The 27,385-nt window shown below is 48.7% G+C and overlaps 9 protein-coding genes across 9 annotated transcripts; 6 read left to right on the top strand and 3 right to left on the bottom strand.

The window, feature by feature from the left end:
• Positions 1 to 25: 25 nt before the first annotated feature.
• Positions 26 to 2,755, bottom strand: PEP3 (tethering complex subunit PEP3; the record flags this gene model as incomplete). The annotated part of the gene is made up of 1 exon (XM_076685823.1): positions 26 to 2,755. One exon carries the CDS (start codon positions 2,753 to 2,755, stop codon positions 26 to 28), a length of 2,730 nt encoding a protein of 909 aa, XP_076539958.1.
• A 215-nt stretch (positions 2,756 to 2,970) lies between these two features.
• SMD3 (mRNA splicing protein SMD3) lies at positions 2,971 to 3,356 on the top strand (the record flags this gene model as incomplete). The annotated part of the gene is made up of 2 exons (XM_076685822.1): positions 2,971 to 3,015; positions 3,069 to 3,356. 2 exons carry the CDS (start codon positions 2,971 to 2,973, stop codon positions 3,354 to 3,356), a joined length of 333 nt encoding a protein of 110 aa, XP_076539957.1.
• Positions 3,357 to 4,420: 1,064 nt separating this feature from the next.
• SEC5 (exocyst subunit SEC5) lies at positions 4,421 to 7,072 on the top strand (the record flags this gene model as incomplete). The annotated part of the gene is made up of 1 exon (XM_076685821.1): positions 4,421 to 7,072. One exon carries the CDS (start codon positions 4,421 to 4,423, stop codon positions 7,070 to 7,072), a length of 2,652 nt encoding a protein of 883 aa, XP_076539956.1.
• Positions 7,073 to 7,680: 608 nt separating this feature from the next.
• Positions 7,681 to 11,606, top strand: MTC5 (Mtc5p; the record flags this gene model as incomplete). Its single annotated transcript, XM_076685820.1, has 2 exons — positions 7,681 to 7,811; positions 7,859 to 11,606. 2 exons carry the CDS (start codon positions 7,681 to 7,683, stop codon positions 11,604 to 11,606), a joined length of 3,879 nt encoding a protein of 1,292 aa, XP_076539955.1.
• A 505-nt stretch (positions 11,607 to 12,111) lies between these two features.
• On the top strand, positions 12,112 to 15,285 carry TAF1 (histone acetyltransferase; the record flags this gene model as incomplete). The annotated part of the gene is made up of 1 exon (XM_076685819.1): positions 12,112 to 15,285. The coding sequence occupies one exon, from the start codon at positions 12,112 to 12,114 to the stop codon at positions 15,283 to 15,285; it is 3,174 nt and encodes a 1,057-aa protein (XP_076539954.1).
• A 151-nt stretch (positions 15,286 to 15,436) lies between these two features.
• Positions 15,437 to 16,636, bottom strand: MAK11 (Mak11p; the record flags this gene model as incomplete). The annotated part of the gene is made up of 1 exon (XM_076685818.1): positions 15,437 to 16,636. The coding sequence occupies one exon, from the start codon at positions 16,634 to 16,636 to the stop codon at positions 15,437 to 15,439; it is 1,200 nt and encodes a 399-aa protein (XP_076539953.1).
• Positions 16,637 to 17,379: 743 nt separating this feature from the next.
• On the top strand, positions 17,380 to 22,547 carry ARO1 (pentafunctional protein ARO1p; the record flags this gene model as incomplete). The annotated part of the gene is made up of 2 exons (XM_076685817.1): positions 17,380 to 17,964; positions 18,420 to 22,547. 2 exons carry the CDS (start codon positions 17,380 to 17,382, stop codon positions 22,545 to 22,547), a joined length of 4,713 nt encoding a protein of 1,570 aa, XP_076539952.1.
• Positions 22,548 to 22,890: 343 nt separating this feature from the next.
• Positions 22,891 to 24,156, bottom strand: TRVA0_029S00936 (pyridoxal phosphate-dependent aminotransferase; the record flags this gene model as incomplete). Its single annotated transcript, XM_076685816.1, has 1 exon — positions 22,891 to 24,156. One exon carries the CDS (start codon positions 24,154 to 24,156, stop codon positions 22,891 to 22,893), a length of 1,266 nt encoding a protein of 421 aa, XP_076539951.1.
• Positions 24,157 to 25,492: 1,336 nt separating this feature from the next.
• DLD1 (FAD-binding oxidoreductase) lies at positions 25,493 to 27,112 on the top strand (the record flags this gene model as incomplete). The annotated part of the gene is made up of 1 exon (XM_076685815.1): positions 25,493 to 27,112. The coding sequence occupies one exon, from the start codon at positions 25,493 to 25,495 to the stop codon at positions 27,110 to 27,112; it is 1,620 nt and encodes a 539-aa protein (XP_076539950.1).
• Positions 27,113 to 27,385: the final 273 nt, after the last annotated feature.

The following is a 27,385-nucleotide window of genomic DNA, read 5'->3' as shown; positions in this document are numbered from 1 at the left end:
TCAATTGATAGGTGAAGAACGTATATTAAAGTGCAAAATCGTCAATGCGGGAGACCAAATCCTCATCAACTGAGTCAATTCGCGTGTCATTGCAGAGCACACAAGACTTGCTGATTAGCTGGTCAATGTTTTCTGGCAGATCCTTGAACCCCGATGTATTCGTCGCTTCATTAAGGACCCGACGCGACTCATAATCGCCATGCGTCTTTATGTACGTAACAAGACAGTCAGAGTGGAACGCGTGCTGGCATGGGAACACATAGAACCTCCGAGTAATGAGCGGGAATTCACAAATGCCACAGCCTTCTCCAGGCTCAACCAGAGCATAGTTACGCTTATACTTGGTAATCTCGCCCCGTATGTTCTCCACGGTCTGAACAGTTTCCTCCATTTCTCGATTGAGCTGACTTATCTCGGCGTTGTAACCTTCCATTGACTCGGTGACACGATTCTTGAACTCACTGTTAAGAGTGGTAAAGTCAGGAACAAACGGCAAAAGGTCCTCAATCTTAAGCAATTCGGATCGATCGAGCAACTCAATGGCCTTTTCAAACCCGTCCCGGCTCGAAATAACCTTCTTGGCAATTTCGAGCCACAGCGACTTGCGCAGCCCCTCGTCATTAATTGCGGTATCAGCCACACGGGCTGCGAGATCAATATCGTTCTTGCGCAGGGCAAGCTTCACAGCATCTTCATATAGACCCATCGAGGTATAAATAGAGACGGAGCATTTGATACGGTTAAATTGTGTGCACACCCGCAGTGCAAAGTCAAAGTCGAAACCAGGCGCGGACTTCTCCGTCTGTTGCAGGAACTTGAGCAGTGGTTGTTCATCAATGGTACTCGAGGCGTAGATAAGAATCAGCGCGTTATGTATGACGGTATCCATAGAGCCCAATGTGTCAATGGCGAACTTGAGGTACCGGATAGCCTGCTCGCCCGCCTTGTAGCTTGAAACATAATTGAGGAGAGCAGGGACGAGCTTAGCCGGGTCAAGGTCGGAAATTCGCATCCAGGCGTCCACTGTTGCTTCAGGAGAATTCATCAGGAGGACAGTGGCGTAGCGGTACGTCAGTTCAGGGGAATTCTTCGTAAGCAACACTTTGAGCGCCTCGGCCCAGTTTTCAGTTCGCGTCCAGTAGCTGAGTACAAACGAGCCGTCGTCGACGGCGTCTGCGTAATAGAGCAGCTCGTCACGCCGGTTATGAGTCGACATTATCTCATAGAGGGTATCCTTGTCGAGACTGGCTTTGTTATCCTTAATAAACTGCCTGAACGCTGTTTTTACCGTTAACAGTTCATTCTCTTCTTCTTCGTCCTCTTCGCCTGCTGCTGCGCTTGAATCCGGTACACCTCCATTGGGCACTCCTACTGCCTGTTTATCTTCTAATGAGTTCATCTTCTCCATAAAAAGCTCTGCAATCCAAGCAGAGAGCATAATGCGCTGCATTTTATTCCCGCTCCCTCGCCCCACTGATTTGAGCTTAGTTTTCAAGTATAGTAACAAAGCGTCATACTGTTTCGCGTCCAAAAACACGAGACTACACGATTCGAGAGGCTTGGAAGTCAATCCCAGCATGAACGCCGCCCGTTCATACTCTTTATGAGCAAGCAGCTCGTCTCCGTATGCCTGTCGCACTGCATCCTTTGCTGTGGCGTCATCGGCAAGATCTAGTGCTTCTTCATAGCGTCCACATTCCAGCATTGTCTTCCAAATTCCCTTAGACTCGCCTTCAGTCGCCTTGATCTCGTAGATATTGCGCTCGGAGTACGCCCAGAACGTACCGACACTATGGTCGCTACATAGTCCAAGCAACTCCTCGCCCTGTTCTACAGGGACTGTGTGCTCAAACACTTTCTGGTTGTTCAGCCGATTAATGCCGATGATCGTATTCTTTTGCAGAAAAAGAAGGTAGTATTCGGTCAGCAGCAAACTTCTGACACGGTCTCCGCCTTTGCCCATTTCTACCTGGTCATAAAGCAGTAAGTTTGCATCTTTGAGGAACTCGCTATTATCACTCTTGAGCGAGCTATGCACGACACCAACTCCAGTAAGCCAACCAAACGTCGACGGCGGCCTTCTCGGGAAGGAATATGGAGACAAGGCAAACGAATCTACTTCATTGGGGTCGAACGACTCCCTCTCTGGAGTCACCTTGTCAAACAGCCTCTGGTACACGGGAATGGCGTCCCGCTCAGCCTTGGCAAGAATTTTGCCCTTCCAGTGCCAGATTTCGCCCGCGCTAGTGACAATTACATGTCTAGTATTTGGCTCTCGCGACTCGTAGGCGTGAACTCCAGAAATGCTGCGGCCGCTAGAATTTGACCATACAGTCTTGACATAGCGCTCTTCCTTCTTAAAGTACTCGTTTGACGGCTCAATGACAGTCTCAATGACCTGTCCGTCCTTCGTGCCAATGAGAATCTCGCCAGTAATTCTGTTTGGCGCGCTGGGACTCCATGCAATGGCGGTAATAACAGTGTTCTTGATCCTTGTCAGGAGCTTCGGCTTTGTGCTCGAACTGTTGAGCACGTAATTGTCTCCCAGCGATGTCGTAATAACCAGATGAGTGCCTGTAGGGTCAAAGAAGACCCCTTCTATAGTGCCGGTCTCGGACTGCTTCTTGGGCAGGTCAATGTCGTCCACAGTTTCGGGATGTTCTAGATCGATGCGAATTATTCTGCCCGTACGCAGAGCCAGGCACAGGATATTATTGGCCACAACAAGTCCAATGCTATTGTCCACATTGAACATCAGCTGGACCTGCACGACTTCAAATACATCCATCGTTTTCCCCCGCCAAATCCGCCAGTCGTCACACCCCTTGGCCACTCTTGGGTGTCGTCGCTGCTCTTATCACGGTGGTTAACGGGGGGATAATGTCCCAACGCCGCGCGCCACACCACATTTCAAAATCGAAACGCCATTTTTCACTTCGATCCACTTCGATATAGACGATAACTGGCATAATGGGCTCTATAAGTATCCCTATCAAGCTTCTGAACGAGTCACAAGTATGTACTGTGGTTGGAAAAGATTGGTCGTGTGCTAATTGGTTTGTTTCTAGGGGCATATTGTGACTATCGAGCTCACTTCGGGCCAGACGTACCGGGGCAAGCTCCTCGAGGCGGAGGATAACATGAATGTGCAGATGAAGGATGTCACGGTGACCAATAGGGACGGTCAAGTCTCTCATTTAGAGCAGGTGTATGTTAGGGGGTCGCATGTTCGTCTATTTATTGTGCCAGATATGCTCCGGCACGCGCCAATGTTCCGTCCGGCTACTCTTGCAAAGACGAGGGCGCAGAATACTATTAGAGGCAGAGGCGGTCCAAGGAGGGGGCCACGTCGTTAACCCGTTATTTGTATTGTATTTATTTATTTCAATATGTTATTTCCGTTTTGGAATTTTCGGTGAATTGCGAATAACCAAAAAAGCGAGACAATGTTATTTTTCCATCTTGATTTCTCAGTGTACTGTAAATAGGTGAATTGTGTAACATTTTGCAGGCTTGAACGAGTTGAAAAGTTGGTATTGGCGTAAGGGACGTGATTGATTTCGATAGGCCTCATTTTTTAAATCAGCTAGAATAAGACTTGCTTAATCAAGAAGTAACTTACCCGTCTTTCCAATTGATTCAGTTATCTAACGCACATTTCAATTGCTCATGTTATCAATTGCAATCCAAGTTTCGGTATAATGATGTCACCGGGTATTCTGTTATATTTCTCTAATGTTATGAAGAAAACAATAGTCCAATAAGAACTCACCCCATTTGTCCTTCATTCTAGCACATTGTCTTCATCTGAAAGATTCTGTTCTCTCTGAATTTAAATAAGCCTACTTCTACTTCTCCTAGGTAATAATAATAATTTGGATTAGGGCGAAGGAGGACTAATCGGTTTCTAATACAATATCCAGTAAAGGTCGACGGGGTCGATTTCCTCAGCGGTAGGCCGCTGATAGCATGAGGGAAAACCTTCTTGACGTATTGTAATTGATTGCGCACAGTCAAATACACACAGGTAGGAAAACCTTTGCTAACATCTCTCATAGAGATTTTACCGTCTATCTCCTAGGTAAAGGAACATTCAAACACTTGTTGATAAATAATGGCTTCATGAAATATCGGTACAGTACCACGGGTAGTGTATAGAAAATGTACAGGCCTTGAACCCACTAAAACAAAAAAACATCTTAGCCACCGGGGTCTATTCATAAACGCATTAAAAATTCAAAGCTAACCGATTACCAATTGCATTAATTACCCGTTCTAGCGCTAGTTACTGGTAGGTAGCCAGTTAGCTGACTTCAAATAAAATAGGGTGAAATAAATATCATTAATAACACCAATATTAATATCCCCATGATATGCGACACACCACGACACACCCAAGGGTAATACCGAATGATTAGACATGGATAAAGAACAGGTGTTGCAGCACTATAATATCAGCGATGAATTCGCAACGCACTGGGTGGAGCCCAAAGAATTTGAAGAGCTGAACCTGAACCAGAATGGTGAGCTCTCCAAGTACGCCGTGCTCCGGCAGCTCGTCGGCACCAGCAGCAGCTCAGGGGAAACCGCAGTGCAGGACGAGGCGGATCCGCTAGGGTCGACGAATTCCGTGGTCTCAGTGCTCGAGGCTCGTGGAATTGATGTCGAGGATCCAGCCGTAAGGGGCCAGTACCTCATTTCGTCCAGCAAGTTCAATCCAAAGGTGTTTCTGCGCGACGTGCATCGTGATGCTGGGTACAATGACCTGGTCAATACACTAGGATACCTGGAGGCTTCGATTGCGGAGCGCTCCGAGACGTTGAGATTTTTGGTCGAGCGGGACTACGACCGGTTCGTCAAGTCCAAGTCCCTGTTGGACTCCGTTTTGGAGGAGATCAAGGGCACCGGGTTTACTCCCGAGAAGCAGTGGGGCATGCAACAGGTGCTGGGCTCCATAGATGAAGCCAATTCCAAGCTCAGTGTTGTTATGAAGCCTATTCTTGAGGACCAGACTCGTGAGACGCGGCTCAAGTCTGCATTGGAGCTGATTAAGAACAATCGGTACCTGTTCAACTTGCCGAGCACAATTCTGAAGCATATAAAGAACCAGGACCACGATAGTCTCATTCGAGACTACAGGCGCGGCAGGGACATGAAGTCGGACGAGGAGATTTATCCGGAGATGCCGGAGAACGAGATCCAGAACAAGAAGGTTACTGACCGTATATGGAGAGAGGTTGAGAGCATTGTGGACGACTATAAACAGGAACAATGGAAGCTGCTGGCCAAATCTGATGTGGAGTCTAACTATATGGCTATTATTTCCAAGTTGCTGGAGCTGGGAGTCGAGGATAACCCCATTGTAGAGTGGATTTCGACTCAGTCGAGCAATTACATACAATTGGCCGAGGACAAGTTTTCCAAGCTCAAGCTGAGGACAAAATTAATGAAAATGAATCTGCTAGCTCTACCTCCGTCAGCTAATGCTTCATTCACTCTGCCCTTGAAGGCAAAGCTACATGACAGCTCGGACGAGTCTACTCTCAGCGACTCTCCTGATGTCGTCGAAATGTGGCTGACAGTTAAGAGGTTTATTGACGACATCAGTGCATCTGTCGAGAAAGCATGTATGTTCTGGGCACAAGCTGGAGAATTTTTGAACGGATCTAGACAGCGAAATCTGCCGACAGGGTACCAGGAGGAGTCCAGGGTGCATCTAGTGTTATCGGAAAGCGAAATTAACGAAATCAGGGATTCAGGCAGACAAATGGTTGAGCTCTTCCGAACCAATATCCTCGAGTTCTTCGGCGCAAGAACTTCGGGATCTCCTAGCCCGAATGGGAATAATAATCATCTGTCCACGAACGTGGAGGACTTTTTGTTCTTGCCACCCTACTCTAACGCTTTCAGCGCAGTTAAGTACTTGTCCCATGCACTTGTTACTCTTTCTCGTTCGTTCAGCGTACTTTCTCAGGCAAATGTCACAACCCGTGCGACGGAAGACCTGCGCAATGTTCTTACTAAAGTACGGGAACAGTGCCTTAAGGCGGTCAGATCAACGTGGGAGAGCGACTGTAAGAAGTTTGCAATGCTCGAAGACTGGACCGTGTCGCAGCATAATAAAAGCTGCACGTATATACCGCAGTACTTCAAACTGTACCAGCTCGCAGTTCTTTCGGGAATCCGAAACATTGTCTACTTCGCTTCTTCGGATGGCGAACAAGGTTCTCAACTGCTTGTTGCACAGCCGTCAACTAGACTGCTGAATGGTATTTTGAACAATTTCCGTGACTCGTGCTTCAACATTCTGGAGAGTCTCATAAAGCTCTTGTCCACGCTCGGCGATACAAAACGAATGTCATACCTCGATAAGACTGCTAACCAGACTGATGAGTTGACTCCTAGCGACATGAATAACGACTCAAAAGTGTTGCTGTTGCTAAGTAACCTTAGTGAGGTCCGCGAGTCTGTGCTGCCGTTCCTCTACCGGTATATTGAAAACTCGTTTGGCACGCCATACCGAGACGTCAAGCGGGCGTTGGATGAAAAGATGGATAGCATGGACGGGGAGCTGTTTGAACTCTACACAAAACGGAAGCGCATCAACCTGGCGGATATCATCCGGTCGGGCGTCCATGAATCAAACACCAACTGGCAGAGTAAGATCCATCCTACGACAATCAGCCCATATGTTCAAGAGTGCCTTCTTATGCTGGTAATCGTTCATGCCAAAGTTAGCGAAGTATCTCCGCGGCTTGTCGACCGAGTTCTGGTGGTGCTCTTCGAGCATGTTACAAAGACTATGTTGACTAGCCTGCGTGAAATTGAGCGGTTCGAGGAAGGGGGCATGCTCCAGGCAGTGGCCGATATTGAGTTTTTGGTTGCTGTCATGAGCCATTACATGAACGTTGAGGTTAGAAAGAACGTCGAGCTTATCTATGGTACGCTAAAAAAGAGCTCACAGAGCTCGGCGTGGAAGACTAAAGAAGGCCCCAAAGCTCATGTCATTAATGTCATTCGCGACACTTATGAGAAGAGCAAAATGGAATTCTCCTGTTTCCAGCCTTCATAAATTGCATTTATTTCCAGCTCGTATTAACTGATTTTGGAATGACGATTATGGCGGGGGCATCTGATGATAATAAATCATTGAGGAGCGTAGGCTTGGAATGGTCATGCTATATATAATATGAAAAGCTGTAGCAAACTATCAATGTCATTTGCAATTGCTTGTACGTTTTGCATGGCCTCGGACAATACCGTCCACGAGATTCACCTGACAATCATGTTGAACCTGGTAAGTGTCGTGGCGGCAACAGCGAGTACAAAAATGCGTAATTCCCATTTAGCCTGTTTGTAACCACAGATATCAATGTGAACGAGCTGTCCCTTTGCGTAAGAGAATTTCCATACTAATGTGGCGAAAGATAACGGGCCGGTAGCTTCAGCCGCACAAGCCGCACAAGCCGCACGGATGAAACAATCTAACCTGCTTAAAAATTGAAGAATTGATGTACATGATTATACTATTGATGTATAAACTATTCACAACTGAAATATTAATCTCCTATTCACATTGGATAGCAATCGCCTCCAAAGAACCAACCTCCGAGATTTGGGATCACCAACCATAGTCCCAAACAACGTGAAGCGACTACGAGCGTGTGGGGGGAGACGACTATGATCGGAGAGGAGCAGGAACTCACGGCCTACAACTCGATCACATTCGGGAACTCCCTATCGCTAAGAGTCGATGAAGGAGTCGGGGCTATGACGATTAGCCCTTCGGGGCGGGATGTGGCTCTCGCGTCGTAAGTCGGAATGATTTGAAGGTTCAGGGTACTAACTATAGGCGTAGGAGATCGGGATTGTTTGTCATCGACTTAGACGACCCTTTTTCGCCCCCGCGATGGCTCCACCATGCCACAACGTGGGAGGTCGCCGACGTCCAGTGGTCGCCGCACGCCGCCAAGCCGTCCTGGGTAGTTTCGACGTCTAACCAGAAAGCGCTGGTGTGGAACTTGGCACTTCCATCGAGCCATGCTGTGGAATATGTGCTCCATGCGCATCAGCGAGCCATCACAGATATCAATTTCCACGGGTTCGAGCCCGAAATCATTGGAACCTGTTCCGTGGACAGCTTTGTCCATGTGTGGGACTTGCGTCAGGGGAAGCGCCCGGTGCAGAGTTTTGCCGACTGGACGGCAGGAGCAACTCAATTGAAATGGAATAGACGGAACCCCCATGTTTTGGCGTCAGCCCATGACCGGAAAGTATACATCTGGGATGACCGGAAAGGCTCAATTCCCCTTCACGTGCTTGAGGGCCATCGTGGCAAAGTCAACGGTTTAGACTTCAGCCGTGAGGACGAAACGAAGATCCTGACCTGTTCCAACGACAGAACGGTAAAGCTGTGGAGTTATGAAGAAGACGATAAAGTGCCCGAATATACCATTGAGACTGCGTTCCCTATATGGCGCGCTAGGCACACTCCGTTTGGAGTAGGGTGCGTTATCATGCCGCTTAGAGGTGGCAATAATACTGTTTTTATGCAGGAGACGGCGGGATTGAAGGGAACTGTGAAAAAGCACTCATCTTACGAATTCCGAGGTCATTCCGAGCCTATTAAGGAGTTTGTTTGGCGTACTCGTGGGGGCAATACAGACGTTGAAGACAGAGAGTTCCAGCTAGTGACTTGGTCGAAGGACCATGACTTGAGGCTGTGGCCAGTCTCGCAGGATGTACTGGAGGAGTTTCACTATAAAAGTGGCCAGTCACTTACACAACGGATAACGAGAAAAGGCACGCCGTATCGAACATTCAGAGATGAGCCATTCAGCCCTGTTGGAAGTAATGGGTTTGTGCGGAGAAGAAGACCCCAGGGCTTTGTGTACGGGGTGTCTCCAGACGGGCGAAGCTCACTACCTGGGTCTTTCAACAAAGCTACATATATGACAGGGGCAGCAACCCCTGGCGGTTATAGATACCAGCGGGGGCAGAATAGCCATCTGAGATGGATATCTGGTGTGAGAATGGGAAGGTCTGCATTTGCAGCTCCGTTTGATAACAACCTGGGTGATGAGATTGCAGGCGATCAGAGTGAAGCTACCCCAGGGAACCTTGGGGAGGAGGTTAGTATTGTTGGTCACAAGTTCCCAAGAGTGCGATTCGAGAAAATATCTGTATCTACTGGTGAATGTGTTGTCTCGCTTAATGGGCCCTGGGGAAGTAGCGATAACGATCTGATATTCCTGCGAGTCGAAATTAAGTTCCCTAACGATTATCCATGGGCGGCCCCGCAGTACCACATTGAAGAAGGTAGCAAAATTGCTCCAGAGACTGTCGTGAAGATATCCGATGAGCTGAAGAACATATCTACGAAGCTCTCAGAACGCGGGAGGTACTCTTTGGAATTATGCCTACGGTACTTGCTTGGTGACAAGGTGTCCATAGAGGAGGAGGACGATTTCAGAGACCTCATGGTACGCAAGGATTCAGTTGTGCCTGCTGACAGTACCGAAGACCTCACCCAAACGAGCAATGAATTTGCGTACTCCTCCTCTTCGAGCGACGAGGACGACTTGGCTCGTACGAAGATTCCTCGCAATCTGTCCGACCACGCGGCGCCAGCGAAACCTTCGTTTGACAGTACTCCTGTCCCGAAAGGATGTGGAGCGGTGTGGTCCAAGAGCGGTGAGCTTGTGTGTTTCTTCACGCATAAGGAAAAGCGTAAGAATCTCTCTGGATCAGGATTTCTCGATAGACAAAAGCTGAGCATCGGAGGGGGCGCATTGAAGCTTACAACAGGATCAAGCGACAGCTCAGGGTCTGAAGACAGCTATGAGGAAAGCGATCCTGAGGAGTTCTTAGACGGGGCTTCTGGGCTCACTAACCAGTGGCCGACTACTACAAGCCGGTATAGGGCAAGTCTGAGGATAGGGCCTTTTGCGCGACCGGGAAGTGAAACTATGTCAAATACAGACCGCTCACATGGTGGAACCGTCAAAGGCGACCAGAGGGAACGCAACATTGTCAAGATATACGATTTTAGACACCTTATCCCTGCTCGGCGCGATCTTGCCTTGGAATATCGCATTCTCGGAGACACCCCTCAAGCACTTGCTAGACACAATGCCGTGGTGGCAGAGAAGTTTGGCTACTTTGATGTGGCAGATTGCTGGCGATTGATTGAGTTTGTTATTTCAGCCGACTACCAATTACCTCCGCCGGAGCGCTTGCAAATCTTTAGGGGAAACTCGAATCTCATGCCGCTGAAGGATGGCAGCTTTGCCTGGGGAGATCACCCATTCGGCAAATCATGGCTGATAGACCAGCTTTTTGATTATTTTGAGCGCGTGAAGGACACCCAGATGCTAGCTAATATGTCTTGTGTTCTCTCTGGCTGCACGATGCAAAACAAGGCATCGTATCAGGCTGTTTCAAAACCGATTATGCTTTTGTCTGCCGCTGGTAGCGACGGCAGCTTTGATATTGATGGCACCTCACAATCACTTTCATCAGCATTAGGAGGCGTTGCGTCGCGGGGAAGCTCAGCGAACTACTTCGGATTGCTTTCTAACAATACACCCAACCCCGCCAGTGATCCAACATCTGCGGCGGTTGCTACTCCAGCAGTAATAGCGGCGGCATCAGCCGCCTCGACAGGGAATTCGTTCTTTGCCAACACGAGGGGCCAAACTGCTCCGTGGGATATCCCCCATAAGGCATCAAGCGTAAATGCTATTGACGAAAGCTCTCCCGTATCTTCTTCCAAAGATGACGCGAGTATCATATCGCTTTCTCCAGAAAAGTTTATCAGCGCTAAGAAGGCAGTGGTTAACCTCTTTTCGCGTAACTACAATTCCAATTCCAAGCCCCCTTCTACTACCACCAAGTTTCTTAGGCGGCGCATTAACTCAAGCAGCAGTCTCAAGTCAGCACATCACCATCAGCATCCTCATCATACGGAGGAGGAGTTGACTGAATTGTTTGGTCCGCCGGGCAAGCGTCTCAGCACGATCAGTGGATTTGGAAGCGAGCTAGGCACGGAGTTTGGGTTTTCTATGTTTCCTAAGATTAACATTGAGATATTCGACGAAGAGATGCTTACTCCGTACGAAGATGTTGAGGGGCGCGGGAGTTATAGGCACCACCAGTTGCTGCTGAGCCCTGAAAAGAAGCTTAAATACGAGGCATACCGTACTCAGTATGCGAATATCCTTTATTCGTGGGGACTTTCAGTGGCCAGTTTGGAGGTGCTCAAGTTCAACTGTCTTTCAAGTTCCCATTCTACCGCCAAGTCGCCGGCATCGGCATTGGCTATTCTTGACAGGACCGATCTGAATTCAGCACAGATCCAGTACCGGTCATATTATACTCCGAAGCTGGATGGAGAGGTTCTTTATGGGACTACAGAAGACATGCCCGCGGGAAGCTATTCGCAAATATGCCATTATTGTCATCTCATGGTCAAGACGAGGTTTGTACAGTGTCAGGACTGTGAGCATATTTTGCATGCCGATTGTGCAGGTGAATGGTGGGAATTTAATGAGAACATTTGTGTTTCTGGCTGTGGGTGTGTGTGCTCTAACTATATATATTTCTAACCTATTTGTACTACTATAGTGATAGACGGGTGTCTACCGCAATATGAACAGATCTATTGAATGAGAACGACATGCTTAGTATAGGCCATTCCAGCCTTATAAACTAATGTGGGCCTTTTTATGCTTACTCTATTACAATTACACTATCTAACTGTTTATTCAATTTCAATTAACCTCAATACTGTAGGTGAGTATCGACGCTAGTATTCAGGCTTCAACGGCACTATCTACCTCTAAGAGACAACAGCGCTACGCCGGCAGGCATATACCACCCGAAAGAACAAGTATGACCATTTATAGCACTTATATCTGCTTTAGCACTTATTTAATTGTCCACATTATTAAAATGAATTGTATGGCAGGGAACGCAGAGAATAGTGGCGAGCCGCATGCGGCGCCACCAGAAAATGACTCTCGCGCGCGCAGGGAGAGCAAAATCATATTTAAAAGGCCACTCGCCCAACAGGCACGACGCGGTTGACGAGGAGAGAGCCATTGAGGCACGATGGCGGATGAAAGCGATGATGACTTCTACAAGTTCCTGAAGCAGAATGAGACCGGGATGCAGTCCATCCCGGATCTGGGAGGTGGCGGGAAGATGAAGCACGCCGAAGACGCCATTGACTTTGAGGACGAAGACGAACTCGCCGATGACGACGATGAGATGATGAAAGAAGAAGAGGAGGAGCGCAAGATGAAGAAAGCTGAAGCCGAAGACGACGGATTCTTCAGTTTAGGCGAAATGATGGATGAAGACCATCATCATGATCACAACCACGAAGCAGCTGAAGACGAGCACGGCCCGCACGTCCCGGACTCGGATCATATCGTGGACGAAGATCTCGCCATTATGATGGGGGATGCCGGGTACGACCATGAAGAGGAAGACGATTGGGCCAAGAACCTTGGTCTGGAGCCTTTCCGGGAGAAGCGAATTGAAGCAGAAAAGGAAAAGAATCCTATTGTAGACGGAACAATGACCGTTGCAGACGAGATTCTCGAAAATCCAGACTTTGTACAGGTTGGAGCTGATATTGAGAATGATGTCAGCAGGACATTGGAGGTTATGGAAGGAATTGAGCAGAATAACGAGGAAAAGCTGCTCAAGGCTTACTATCCTGATTTCCAGCCGGGGGCGGTGTTGAAGATGAATTCGCTGTTTGGGCCCAAGCCCTCGAAGACGCAGCTGCCTCGCCCTAAGGTTACCCGACAGTGTGTGCCTTCTCGAGTTTCGCTGGAGGTTGAGTTTGACCAGAAATCCACGTTTAAGAGCAATATTGAGCGACCTCGTGGTGAAACGAATGTAATCCGCGTGTCCGAGGCCTCTTTGAACAAGCTACTGAACGACAAGACTGAAGATGAGGAGCTAAGGAAGCGTAGATCTGAATTGGATAAGGAATTAGTGCTGGCGTCTACCGAATGGGAGGTCCCGGGACTATTTTCCGGCAGCTCAGAGGGCGGTAGCGATGTTGAAATGATTGATGGTGCGGCCTCCAAGGCGCTTATTAGCAGCAAGAAGCGTCGGGCTTTGCCGCTGTTTAGAGATGGAGAGCTATACGATTCGGATGATGAGGACGCATTTCTTGAAGGGTCGTTCAAACCAAGCAAGAAGAAGGCTAAGCTGGATCTCAACGACCCGTATCTTTTGTTTGTGGACGACACTCACCAGCGTCGAGTTCAGCAGATGGCTCGAAAGCGGACCTCCAAGGTGCCTACTTCCGAGAGGCAGCTAATGCAACGATACAACATTTCTAATGACCGAGCTTATGACATGCTTAAGGAGAACTACCAGTCCAAAGTACGAGCGACAATTGGTAACCTTAATATTGACCATTCTATGGTGGCATTGCGGCTTCAGAGTCCGCACTACAAGGTCAAACTGTCGAAAGCGCAGATGCGGTCTCACCATCGGCCGTCGTTTGTCGTCAAGCCCAACACTACCATCTCGTTCTCCAAGATCAAGCAGCGTAAGAAGAAGAAGGATAAGGGAAAGCATATCACTCAGCTGTTGAACAAGACGAATGACCTTACGCTTGGCGACTCGGCCGGGTTCTTCATGCTCGAGTACTCTGAGGAGTTCCCCCTGGTGCTTTCGAACTTTGGCATGGGCAGCAAACTCATTAATTACTACCGTAAAAAGAGCAACGACGATACGACGCGTCCAAAGCTGCCGGTAGGCGAGACACACGTCCTGAGTGTACAGGACCGGAGTGCTTTTTGGAACTTTGGATTCGTAGAGTCGGGCAATGTCGTCCCTACGCTGTATAACCGCATGGTTAGGGCGCCTATATTCAAGCACGGGCCTCCCAAGACGGACTTCCTGCTAATTAGAACGACTGGTGGTGGGCAGGGACAGCGATACTTCTTGCGAACGATCCCACATTTGTTTGTCGTAGGACAGACATTGCCTGTAGTGGCCATTCCAGGCCCTCATTCTCGAAAGGTCACCACTGCTAGCAAGAATCGGCTTAAGATGGTGGTGTATCGAGTACTCAACCAGAATGAGCGGCACCGTCTGGTGGTAAAGGACATTTCGGCACATTTTCCTGACCAGAACGATATGCAGAACCGTCAGCGACTCAAAGAGTTTATGGAGTACCAGCGTGCTGGTGAAGATCAGGGCTACTGGAAGGTCAAGGCATCTGAGCCGTTGCCGACTGAAGAGTCCATTCGAGCCATGATTGCTCCAGAAGATATTTCACTGCTCGAGGCGATGCAGGTCGGACAGCAGCACTTGGAGGATGCCGGTTACGGCAAGTCTGTCGAAGACGATAAGGAGGACGAGGAGGGTATGAGCATTGAGGAGCAGCTAGCGCCGTGGAATATCACTCGAAACTTTATCAACGCTACCCAGGGCAAGGCTATGCTCCAGTTGCACGGTGAAGGTGATCCCTCGGGGCGTGGTGAAGCGTTCAGTTTCCTGCGAACGTCGATGAAAGGTGGTTTCAAGGCTATGGGAGAGTCTGTAAACGACAAGCTTGATAAGTCCAAGTTCGGTGGGCATAGCTATAATGTTGCCATGCAGCAGAAGGCTTATGACGAAGAGATTGCGCGAATCTGGTACACCCAGAAGCGGTCTCTAGAGGTGACTAATGTGGAGGATCTAGGCTGGGACGAGGCCGAGAGTAAGCGTGAAAACGCAGATAACAATGCATTTGGTGCCGAGAGTGCCAATGTTGATGACGAAGGGTCTCTGTTCTCACAGAAGAGTACATTTGCGCAACAGAGTAACAAGGTCTTGCGGATTACGCGGCTCTATACTGATGAGAACGGTACAAAGCGGCGTAAGACGGAGATTGTTAAAGATCCGAATGTTATCCGTGCCTATGTCAAGCGACGAGAAAAGATCGAGGACGCTCAGCTTGCGACGGACCAGATTAGTCTGACTAACGACGAGGAAAGGAACAGGCGACAAAAGAAGTTCCTGCAGGATGAATTGGCAAGACTGAAGCGAAACAAGGACCGGCGAATGGCTCGCAAGGCTATGAAAGGCTCTGAGTCCAGTCCTGGCCAATCTGGCAAGGGAGTGGGTAAAGGCAAGAGTACGACTCGAAAGTGCGCTACCTGTGGTGCCATTGGCCACATTCGGACCAACAAGTCTTGTCCATTGTACAACGAGCGGTTTGGCGATGGCAATGTTGACGCGGCGGCTCTTGCCAATGCTCAAAAGCCCATGTAATTTATTTATTAATCAATATTATTTATTCCATGTACCATACTTATTGCAACAATGATATTCAATTTGTGTTCATTAAAGGTTGTTACAGTAAGTATATTTTTCGTCGTCGTTACTATTGAAAGTGACATGATCAAATCCAAAGAAAGGCAGGTTATTCCAAATCAACAGTAACCTTTGGTTTCTTGGCCTTCTTGGCCTTCTTCTTCTTCTTTTTCTTCTCTGACTTGGCAATCTCCTCAATCAATTCGTTGTCAGACTGCTCCAGGTCGGAGTTAACCTCCTCTTCTTCTTCGTCATCCTCCTCACGACCACGCTTCTTGGCAGTTTCGTACTTCTCTACGCTCTCGGGGACTATGAGGCAGCAATTGAGACGCTCGGAAGTCTGGTAAACAGCCCTAGCCTCGTGCGAAGTCAAATCAGTGACTAGGATCTTGCCGTCAGACGAGACAGAAGTAAGGTAGTCACGGTCGGTTTCTGGTAGGTACATGAACGAGAAGTGCTTTACTCGAACGGCATGACCACCACTAAGCACAAACTCAGGCTCAATCCCATCCGCAAGCAAAGAGGTAAGAGCATAGAAATTGATCTTGCCGTTGTTGTGTGAAGTCACGACATACTCGGTTCCTTCCTTCGAAGTGAACACATTCATATGCTGCATTGGAGATTCGAACTTGAAGTTGTGCACGCACTTTGAAGTAGCGGAATCGTACACTTCAAGCATTCGATCATATGCAACCACAAAGTAGCTTCCGTCAGAAGACCACTTGACTTTTCGTCCCTCCGTTCTAAGCTTCAAAACGCTGGCCTTCTTACCAGTCATGAGATTCCACAGCCGCAAAGTCCTGTCAACGCCTACGCTCAATGCAATTTTGCCCGTAGGGTGGACTGCAGTATCGTTGATTTCGCCCTTGTGGCCCTTCATGTCGCTCAGCACTTCCCAGTCCTTGGTTCTCCACAGGCTGATCTTGCCATCACCGGCTCCACTGAGCAGCCATTTGTCTTTGAAGAACTCCAAACTTGTAATGCTTCCGTTGTGGTGCAAAAGGTTACCCAGTTCTTTCCGCTTCTGGAGGTCGTATATCCTAATGTGCTCGTCGTTTGATCCGCTGACGAGGTATCGTTTACTGGCGGCAATGCATCGGATGGAGGCAGTGTGGGCCGTGAAGTGGAAGATTGGCGTGAACACTTCCTCGGAGGGCTTATCGCCTAGACTCAGTGACACACAGAGCAGATTGTGCTCGTAGCTGCCAGTAATGAGTCTCATTGAAGGGCCCAGTCCAACCTTGGGCTTCTCTACTGGCTTAGCCGTAGGCTCTTCCTCTTTAATCACTACCTTCTTTGATCCCGCCATTTTTCTTTCTTATCGTGGGATCAGGATATGGAAGATATACTCTATATGTAATCTCTTACTACGAGATCAGTATTAAGATATATAATCTCTTATCGCGAGATCAGTATTGAAGAGATCAATTTTTCAGTGTTTCTGAATTATTTTTCTCGTGCAGATTATTCTGTAGTCCACTAACGTTATTGTGACGCAAAATATCTTCAAATTGATGTGAATTAGTTTTGTTAATTTACCCAATTTATTATTGCGCGCTTCATCAATGGAGCGAGGTTCTCAATTTACGCGTAGATTCTACTTTCGTAGAATAGTGACAAATGCATTGATATCGATACTTTATCAACAGTAGCCGTTGATGGAGGCTTTACTGGCTGACTACCGTTTACTAGTTTATCCTAACCTTAACTTCAACGCCACGTTAACTCTACTGTGCCACAGCATTGCACTAATTTCCTACTCATCCATCCCATAAAACTGTTCCAAATACCAAAAAATTCAAGATATACGTATGTACAAACTGACTAACGACTACTGTAAGCTTCAATTGATTTACGGCTATTGTAAGTGGTAAACTGGAATATTAAGTCCGAAAACGGAAGTGGCCTGTTTAATCCGTCCCGGGACTCACTGAGTGACTCAATCACAAAACGGGAAGACAGGGACCCGAAAGACAAAACGCCAAAAGAGAAGGGAAATCGAACAAGAAAACTTCCATTAACATCCTTTGAAAAAGTATTAAGAAGGCAGCAATGTCACACGTTACGAAGATTCCAATTCTGGGATCGGAGACAATTCACGTGGGGTACAACCTTCATGACCACCTGGTCAAGGAGATTCTGACGAACTTGAAGTCGTCAGCCTACGTGATCATCTCCGATACGAACATTGACAAATTTAATCATGTGAAGAAGATCGAGGCCAAGTTCATTGAGCAGGCCACTCAGATCTGCCCGGATTCGCGGGTTCTGAAGTACATAATTGCTCCTGGTGAAGGCTCCAAGTCGCGGGCCACTAAGGCTGAAATCGAGGACTGGATGCTTTCGCAGGGCTGCACTCGAGATACCGTAATTCTGGCCGTGGGTGGCGGTGTTATTGGTGATATGATTGGGTATGTCGCTGCGACGTTTATGCGTGGTGTGCGGTTTGTTCAGATCCCAACCACGCTGCTGTCCATGGTTGACTCGTCGATTGGTGGTAAGACTGCAATTGACACTCCAATGGGCAAGAACTTGGTTGGCGCGTTCTGGCAGCCCAAGTATATTTTTATTGATTTGACTTTCCTGGAGACTTTGCCAGAGCGAGAGTTCATCAATGGTATGGCCGAGGTCATTAAGGTAAGTTTATTCATTCGAGAGAAGGGGGACGCATTGGAATTGATCTGATTGAAATGATATTCAATTGACCGGTCTAATTTTCGAAGAATTGACTGATATTCAATTGACTCAGGCGGATTCTCTAAGAATTGACGGGAGTAAATTGAATTCAGTTGAATTATTGAATTTTTTTGCCGAGATTCAATTGAATTACTAGAAAGTTACCCAAGATTCAGTTGGATCAATGTAATTGGCAATTGATCGCAATGGATGGTCGGATTGAGATAATTCGACCTCAATTGAGTGGAACATTTGAGTTTTTGCAATTCAAGCTTTAAAGTGCGATATTGCCTCAACTTGAGTATTTCACCCATTTGAATCATTTGGATTACATTTGGGCTATTAAATTTTGTTTCAACTGGTTAATTTCTTCTGTGTCCCCATATTTAACTCGGGAAGCTAACGATATATAATAGACTGCGGCGATTTGGAATGAAGAAGAGTTCACTCGTCTCGAAGCATACAACAAGATATTCTTCGATACTATTCGACAGCGAGACCCAGAGACCCAGCGGGTTAACCTCTCGCCAATTAAGGACATTCTCCTCAGCATTGTAAGCGGCTCTGCCCGAGTTAAGGCCGAAGTGGTTACCGCTGATGAGCGAGAGGGCGGGCTGAGAAATATTCTCAACTTTGGCCACTCCATTGGCCACGCCTATGAGGCTATTCTCACGCCACAGATTCTCCACGGTGAATGCGTCTCCATTGGCATGGTCCTCGAGGCTGAATTGGCTCGATACCTTGGCGTTTTGAGCCCGGTTGCAGTTGCCCGTCTCACTAAGTGCCTGGCTGCTTACCAGCTGCCAATCTCTATCAACGACAAGGTTGTGCGAAAGCGATCACGAAGCCATGCCTGCCCTGTGGACGACCTTCTTCGAATCATGGGTGTCGACAAGAAGAACGACGGCCAGAAGAAGAAGATTGTGCTGCTTTCTCGAATTGGCAAGACTTACGAGCCAAAGGCTAGCGTTGTTGCTGATGACGCCATCCGAGTGATTCTGTCGGATGAAACTCGTGTTTCCACCTACGGTGCGTCTCCTGCTAAGGTCACTATCACTCCACCAGGTTCCAAGTCTATTTCCAACCGGGCTCTTGTCCTGGCCTCTCTGGGCACTGGCGTGTGCAAGATTAAGAACATGCTTCACTCGGACGACACCGAGCATATGCTGAACGCTGTGCGACTACTCGACGCTGCCGACGTTTCCACCGAGAACTCTGGCGAGACTATTGTTCTTGATGGTCATGGTGGCAAGCTCTCTGCTCCAACTAAAGAGCTCTACCTTGGTAATGCTGGTACTGCTTCGCGGTTCTTGACTACCGTGGCTACTCTCGTAAATGGCACTGCTGAACGGGACCATGTTATTCTTACTGGTAACGCGCGAATGAAGGAACGTCCCATCGGTCCTCTTGTCGAAGCTCTGCGAGCCAACGGCAGCGGAATCGAATACCAGGAGAAGGAGGGATCTCTACCCCTTAAGGTAACCGCCTCAAAGGGCTTGGAAGGTGGCCGAATTGAGCTGGCTGCTACCATCTCTTCTCAGTACGTTTCGTCTATCCTCATGTGCGCTCCATATGCCAAGTCTCCAGTGACTCTGTCTCTGGTCGGTGGTAAGCCTATCTCCCAGTTCTATATCGACATGACGATCGCCATGATGGCTTCTTTCGGTATCAAGGTTAAGAAGTCTACTACTGAGGAGCATACCTACCACATTCCACAGGGTGTCTACCAGAACCCTCCAGAGTACGTTGTAGAGTCGGATGCATCTTCGGCCACTTACCCACTGGCATTTGCTGCCATGACTGGCACCAGCTGTACCATTCCTAACATTGGCTCTTCCTCCCTTCAGGGTGACGCCAAGTTTGCGGTGGACGTCCTGCGACCAATGGGGTGCACTGTGGTCCAGACTGAGACCTCCACCACTGTTCAGGGCCCACCAGTGGGCCAGCTCAAGCCTGTGACTGAGATCGATATGGAGCCAATGACCGACGCGTTCCTTACTGCGTCAGTTGCAGCAGCCATTGCCCGAGACCCATCTGGCAAGTCTCACACTACTCGAATTGTTGGTATTGCCAACCAGCGAGTCAAAGAGTGTAACCGAATTGACGCCATGATCCACGAATTGGCCAAGTTCGGTGTCCAGTGCCGGGAATTGCCGGACGGTTTGGAGATTGACGGCGTTCCAGTGAGCAAGCTCAAGGTGCCAGAAAACGGAGTCCACACGTACGACGACCACCGAGTGGCCATGAGCTTCTCCCTTTTGGCTACTATTCTCCCGGATCCTGTTCTCATTAAGGAGCGACGGTGTGTTGAGAAGACGTGGCCTGGTTGGTGGGACACTCTCAACCACGAATTCAAGGTTCCTTTGGAGGGTGTCGACGGCAAGGAAGCTGCCAAGGCTCTTGTCCAGACCGAGAAGAAGCTCAATGGAGAGAAGAGCATTGTCGTTATTGGCATGCGGGGCTCTGGTAAGACTACTCTGGGCAAATGGATCGCCGCTTCCATGGGCTTCAAGTTCGTTGACCTTGACCAGTACATGGAGCAGAAACTGAACCGAACCATTCCCGACATAGTAAACAACGAGGGATGGGACGCGTTCCGAAGGCACGAGATGGACATTCTGGGATCATTCTTTGCTGAAATGGGCACCGGATACGTAGCGGCCTGTGGTGGTGGACTGGTAGAGAGCGCAGAAGCCCGGGAGATCCTCAAACAGGAGATGGATCAGGGCCGAATCGTGCTCCATCTCCATCGAAACGTGGACTCCATTGTATCTTACCTGAACATTGACAAGGATCGACCTGCCTACACGTCAGACATCCGTTCAGTTTGGGAGCGACGTGAGCAGTGGTACTGGGAGTGCTCCAACGCCATGTTCTTCTCTTCTCACTTCGAGAGTGAGGAAGATGGCAACAAGGTTCGAATTGCCTTGGATTCGTTCGTCAAGACTATTACAGGATCCAAGCCAGTGGCCGCTCACAAGGAAGGACGAACGTACTTCCTGTCGCTTACCTACGAGGATGTTCGATCGATCAGCGACTTTGACGCCATTCTTGAGGGCGTTAATGCAGTTGAGCTTCGAGTTGACCTGCTCAAGGAGCCAAACCAGAAGGGTAAGTTCCCGTCGGTTGACTACGTTGCCGAGCAGGTTGGCTACGTCCGAAAGCACACCATCCTGCCAATTATCTTCACTGTCCGAACGAAGTCCCAAGGCGGTCAGTTCCCAGATGGACATGACGCGGATGCTGCAACTCTAGTTCTTTTGGCGTTCAAGCTGGGCGTCGAATACGTAGACGTGGAGTTGACGATGGATGAGGCTGTGCGACACCAGATTCTGGCTCACAATCGGTTCTCACAGATCATTGCTTCGCACCACGATTTCTCGGGTTCGCTGAAGTGGGACGATTCAGAATGGAACCGGCTCTACGAAGCGGCTAGCGAGTTTGGCGACATTGTCAAGTTCGTTGGCATGGCTTCTACTCTCGAGGACAACTTCCGACTGGAAAATTTCAGGAGCCTTCATCAGTCCAAGCCGCTGATCGCCATTAATATGGGCTTCGCGGGTCAGCTTAGTCGCGTAACCAACTCTGTGTTTACGCCCGTAACGCACCCGGCACTTCCGGCCAAGGCTGCTCCAGGCCAGCTCTCGGTTAAGGAAATCCACCAGGCGTTGGCTCTTATTGGCGGTCTTCCAAGCCAGCAATTTTTCATTGCCGGGACTCCAATCGCTCACTCCATGTCTCCAACTCTGCACAATGCGCTGTTCGAGACGTTGGGCCTGCCGCACCACTATGGACGGCTGGACAGTGCAGACGCCAAGGTTGTTGCTGAGGAGATCAAGAAGCTTGGAAGCTCTTTCGGCGGCGCCTCCGTCACTATCCCGCTGAAGATTGACATTATGGACTATCTGGACGACTTGCGGCCCAATGCTGCCGCAATTGGGGCTGTGAACACTATTATCAACGAAGGAGGCAGCCTTGTTGGTGAGAACACTGACTGGGCCGGCATTTACAACGCCTATAGATTCCGAGGGGTTGTTCCAGTCCCAGACTGTGGATATTCTGCGTTGATTGTAGGTGCTGGCGGCACTTCGCGAGCGGCCGTGTATGCTCTGCACAAACTGGGCATTGAGACTATCTACGTGCTGAATCGAACCGCCGCTAAGGCCGAGGGTCTGGTTTCTGCCTTCCCGGCCGACTTTGGAATTCAGGCACTTACTACTAGGGAGCAGGTGAAGAACGCCAACGCTCCGTTGTTGGTGATGAGCTGTGTTCCAGCTGACAAGCCAATTGAGGGTGAGCTGCTTGAGAACGTGGAGACGATGCTCTCGAAGAAGCTCGAGACGGCTCCGTTTGCGCGAGTTTTGCTGGAGGCTGCTTACAAGCCGGAGTACACTCCAATCATGCAGCTTGCTGAGGAGAAGTATGAGTGGCGAACGATTCCGGGTCGAGAGATGCTTCTCTACCAGGGTATTGAGCAGTTCAAGCTGTGGACTGGGGTCGAGGCTCCAGTTTCCGTTGCCAAGGCAGCCATGGGCTTCAAATAGGCTAATCTTATAAATTGTATTCCTATAACTATTCAGTTATTAAACAATACTTCCATATTACATTTACTACTTGTGGTTAGATATCTGGAAAGTCAATTGAAGCTATAATGTATTCATGGGGGCCCAGTCCCCGCTGTATGAGGCTGCGCGCGATCGTTGTGCTAGCAGTCACTTGATATAAGAATTACAATTGAGATTTATAGAACTCCTATTCATGTTTCGAATATGTAGAATGATAAAAGTACTTAATGTTAATTAGTGTCGCTTAAAGGATTGAAGCTTGGTAAATGTTGAATGGGTCTTGAAATCGAAATTATGCTTGGTTCTACATCAATACGCGAGGTTAGAGAGACAGCTCGGCCACCTTATCAGTTAGATCGCCTTCAAGTGCAGCAACAATCCTCTCAAGTGCCAACGTCAAGTAGTCTCGGGGCTGCGAAAACACGATCCTAAACCACCCATCCTTTTCTGATCCAAAGAGTTTTCCACTGCCCAAAAACACCTTCTCCTCCACTAGTCGCTTCATAACCGTGTCGCCGACCTCTTTATCTGCCGGGATTTCGGGATGCAGCTCTCGGTATCTCTTCCCCAAGTTCACCCACAGGAAAAAGGCAGCATTGACACCAGGAGTATGCTCGATGCCGCGGCTCTGGATATATTCAACCGCGAAGGCATAAGACTCCGCTAGCCTCCTCTGATTCTCCCGTATGTACGAATCAGTGAATGAATCGTCTTCGAGTAGAATCGACGCCAAGTAATCGGTGATGCCAGAGGTATATGAATACAAAGAAATTGATTTCAGTGCCAGATGGAGATCGCGATTAGCCTGGGAGATAATGACACCAAGACGGATGCCGTTCGCACCGAAGTCCTTGCTCATGCCCCAAAGTGCATGGACGAGGCGAGGGTCAACGATGCCCTTGGGGTCAATTGACAAGATAGATTCAAACTTGACGGGTGGGGGATACTCATCAACGGTGTTTTCCCACACCGATAGGGCGTATATCTCGTCGCTGATGAGATGAATCTGGTACTTCTGGCACAGCTCCATCAGCTTGACAATGACCTCCCGCGGGTAGCACCGGCCAAGCGGGTTGTGCGGGTGGCACAGCATGAGACCTTTGACCTTTTTGCCGGTCTGTTCGAAAGTCAGCAGAGCCTGCTCGTATTTAGCAACGGCCTCAATGCTGAAAGGATCAACATTATCGAAATCCACCGGCACGACGGCACTCCCCGGGCGCGTCGAGATATCGGCAATAAACGTTCCGTAGTACGGTCTTCCGAGAAGAATGCCTTCTCCAGCGTCTGCAAAGGCCCACGAGACATGCTCGATGGCTGGAGAGAGGCCGTTAGTGACAACCAGGTGGCTCGCATCCAGCGGGGTAACGGGGTGCAGTTGGCGGTTAAGGAAGTGGGCTATGGCCTCCCTGAGTCTCAACGACCCGCCACCGCCGTCATTGTATGTGAGATACTTCGCTGGTAAGTCCAGCTTTGTGTTGAGTGACTTGAGGAGTTCCTCGTGCATGAGAGAGTTCTCAGCGATCCCGACATTGACGTAGCCATTGGGGTTGGTTGATGGGTCGTATAGGTCGCTGATGACATCCCACATCAGGTTCTTGGATGAGGATTTATAGGCGCTTTGTGCTCTCAGGGACACAGCGGGGGCATTTGTTTCTGTCATTACTCTTGGTCTTTCAATTACAACTTCCAAAGGATTCAAAAACTGATTGGTCTTTCAACTGACTTAAAGTCTGCTGGTCTTATGATTGATTTAAAATTGGTATTCAACTGATTTCAAGTGTACTCGTCTTTCAAAAGATTCAAGGCCAACTATGATTCGCCTACAGGGTGTCTCTGCAATGAGATGTCCATAGGTCCATGGCTATATAATATGATATGGTGGGGTTTGGTACGCCGGGTCCATTAATAATCCGGTCCGTCGAGAGCCGGGTGCATCCCGAGTGTGGAGACGAAGCAACGCTGACGGCAGATTGGAACCAAATTAACAATTATTAGCAATTAAGCCCTACTCTTAGCAATTGCTAATAATTTATTGCATCTGGAAATTTTATAGGCCGGAGCACCTCTCGACTTTAACCATCCGATCCTCACCGATCATTCAGTCTAACCAAACTTCGGCTTTTACTTAATCAACAGAAGGCATCTTGCCAGTTCTTTGACGGAGGGTTTGAGATTGGCCTAGGCAAAGGGCTTTTTGTCTCGCCGTTGGTCAGCCCTGCAAGCCACGATCATCATCGGTGCACCGTAGGCGAAACGGATTATTAAAACCTACAGATTTATGTAGTTCGGGTAACAACTTCCTTCTAAGCGAGAAGAGTTGTTCAAGGGTAGAGCTGGTGAGGGTGAATGACGGTCTCCGATCTTGATAATTTAATTGAACTGTTAGGATCGTCGCTCAGTGGTTTTCATATATTGGAAAGAGCAATTCATCCTTCCGGCAATTGAGCGAAATTAAAGTCAATTCTCATCTGCTAAACGAGATATGCCATGGATATCAAAATCTTGGTCCAGTATTGCGTACAAGTATATAGGTGCTGCTACACTAGGTATAGCTATGCCCTATATTAGCTCAGTATTGCGGAGAAATGCATAGATACAAATGGGTGAGATATCGGGCCCCGATATCGCCGACCTAACTTTCTAGCCATTGCTTCTCTTCATTCTACTCGTCATAGCACCTGGCCCTTAAAAGTGGAGAACTACAGATACTATTCTACTTACTCTGTACTGTAGTAGCGTACCTAGGATTGGCTTTCTGGTCTTCCAGATGTCCGGGCGATCTCCGGTCTAGTACTAAATCTGACCATACGCGAATACCTGCAGCGACACACATAGTCCTGCATCCGTCCCCCACGCACATTTTCATAGCTAGGATCATATCCAGTAGCCCGCCTTTTCCATACACGTAGTATCATTTTCGTAGTATGAGAAGATTTGGAAATAGTGCTCGATTTGGCTGGAGGCTCTATTCGAGTGCCAAGACGCGACCCAAAAGCGCGAAGAAGCCACTAAGCCCTGTATTCGGGGTCGTCTCGGGGATAGCTATTGGCTTCGGAGTAGCTGGCCTGGTTCTGCGAAAGACTGGCTACACTGACGATAGATCTATTGCTCCGTTGGATAGCTTGAAACCCCTCAAGTATGGCGGTAATTCCGAGAAAGAACTGGCATTTAGAGAGATTGAAGAGATTGTAGGCGTGAAATACGCTTCGAGGGAGAGCTCTGATCTCCAAGGCCATGCTCCTACGGCGTTTGGAACCTACCACTCGGCAGAATCTCCAAACATCATCGTTTATCCGGAGTCGACGGAGCAGGTCTCGGCCATCATGAAGGTTGCCCATAAATACTCCATTCCAGTCATTCCGTTCAGCGGAGGTACCTCTCTGGAGGGGCATTTTGCTGCTGTTCGGGAGGGCATCTGCATTGATTTCGCCCGGATGAACAACATTGTAGCAGTCCATCCGGGCGATTTGGACGTCGTAGTCCAGCCTGGAGTGGGCTGGGAGGATCTCAACGAGCAGTTGAGCTCGTACGATTTGTTCTTCCCGCCAGACCCTGGCCCAGGTGCTCTTATCGGTGGCATGATTGGCACGTCTTGCTCGGGAACCAATGCTGCTCGATACGGTACCATGCGGGAGAATGTGGTGAACCTGACGGTTGTGCTTGCTGACGGTACGGTCATCAAGACAAGAGGTAGACCACGCAAGTCTTCTGCGGGCTACAACTTGACCCAGCTTTTTGTGGGAAGTGAAGGAACCCTAGGTGTCGTTACGGAGGCTACTTTAAAGCTGACCCCAAAGCCCAAGAACGAGCGGATTGCAGTCGTCTCATTCAATTCAATTGCCGACGCCGCGAAAGCTGTAGAGAATATTGTCCAGGACGGCATCATGCTGGGGGCCGTTGAATTGCTGGACGATAACTTGCTTAAGGCGATTAATACGACCAAGCTAACTAGTCGAAGATGGGACGAAAAGCCGTCGCTTTTCCTGAAGTTCAACGGCCCCTCCAAGAAGACGGTTGAGGAGCAGATCAAGGCGGTTAAAGGCATTGCAAAGAAGTGGAGTTCTACTTCGTTTGACTTTGCCTCTTCTGTCGAGGACAATACGGAGCTGTGGGCTGCACGAAAAGCGGCGCTGTGGGCCGTGATCGACTCTAACCCAAAGAGTTATTCTACGTGGACCACTGATGTTGCTGTGCCCCTGTCCAGCCTGGCCAAAGCGATTGTTGATACGCAGCGAGACGTTGAGGAGAGCGGTCTCAACTACGGTATTGTCGGACACAGTGGCGATGGCAACTATCATATGCTTATTTCTTATGACAAAGAGAAGCACTTTGACCAAGTTGAGCAGTTGGTGCACAATATGATGACGCGCGCAGTTGATCTGGAAGGAACTATTACGGGAGAGCATGGAATTGGCATTGGCAAGCGTGATGAGCTGATTAAGGAGCTGGGCGAGGATGTCATTAGCACGATGAGAAGACTCAAGCTGGCTCTTGATCCTAAGGGCATTCTCAACCCGGACAAGGTCATCCAGGTAAACAAATAGACACCATCCTACCACCTATCTTTTCTAAGGTAAGCGTATGTATTGTAGAGAATGATAAATACGCAGAGTTGGATAGCCAGCCGTACTGCAATTGCAAAGATCAATTGATCAAGATGTGGAAAGCATTTCTACTGAGTTATAATTACTCATTTTCAAGTTGAACGGTTTCTATGTCAGGCATCTGGAGTTGCGAGAGATGTTCCAGGATTAGATTACAACACCGACTGTTACGGTAAATCTAGGGCTTGAAATCGGCTGGGTATACTTTGCGTA

Source organism: Trichomonascus vanleenenianus, assembly GCF_965637985.1.
Source record: "Trichomonascus vanleenenianus strain CLIB 3782 genome assembly, contig: TRVA0_029S, whole genome shotgun sequence".
In the NCBI taxonomy this organism is placed as follows: domain Eukaryota; kingdom Fungi; phylum Ascomycota; class Dipodascomycetes; order Dipodascales; family Trichomonascaceae; genus Blastobotrys; species Blastobotrys vanleenenianus.
The sequence above is the reverse complement of the archived record's forward strand: the minus strand, read 5'-3'. Positions and strand labels throughout refer to the sequence as shown.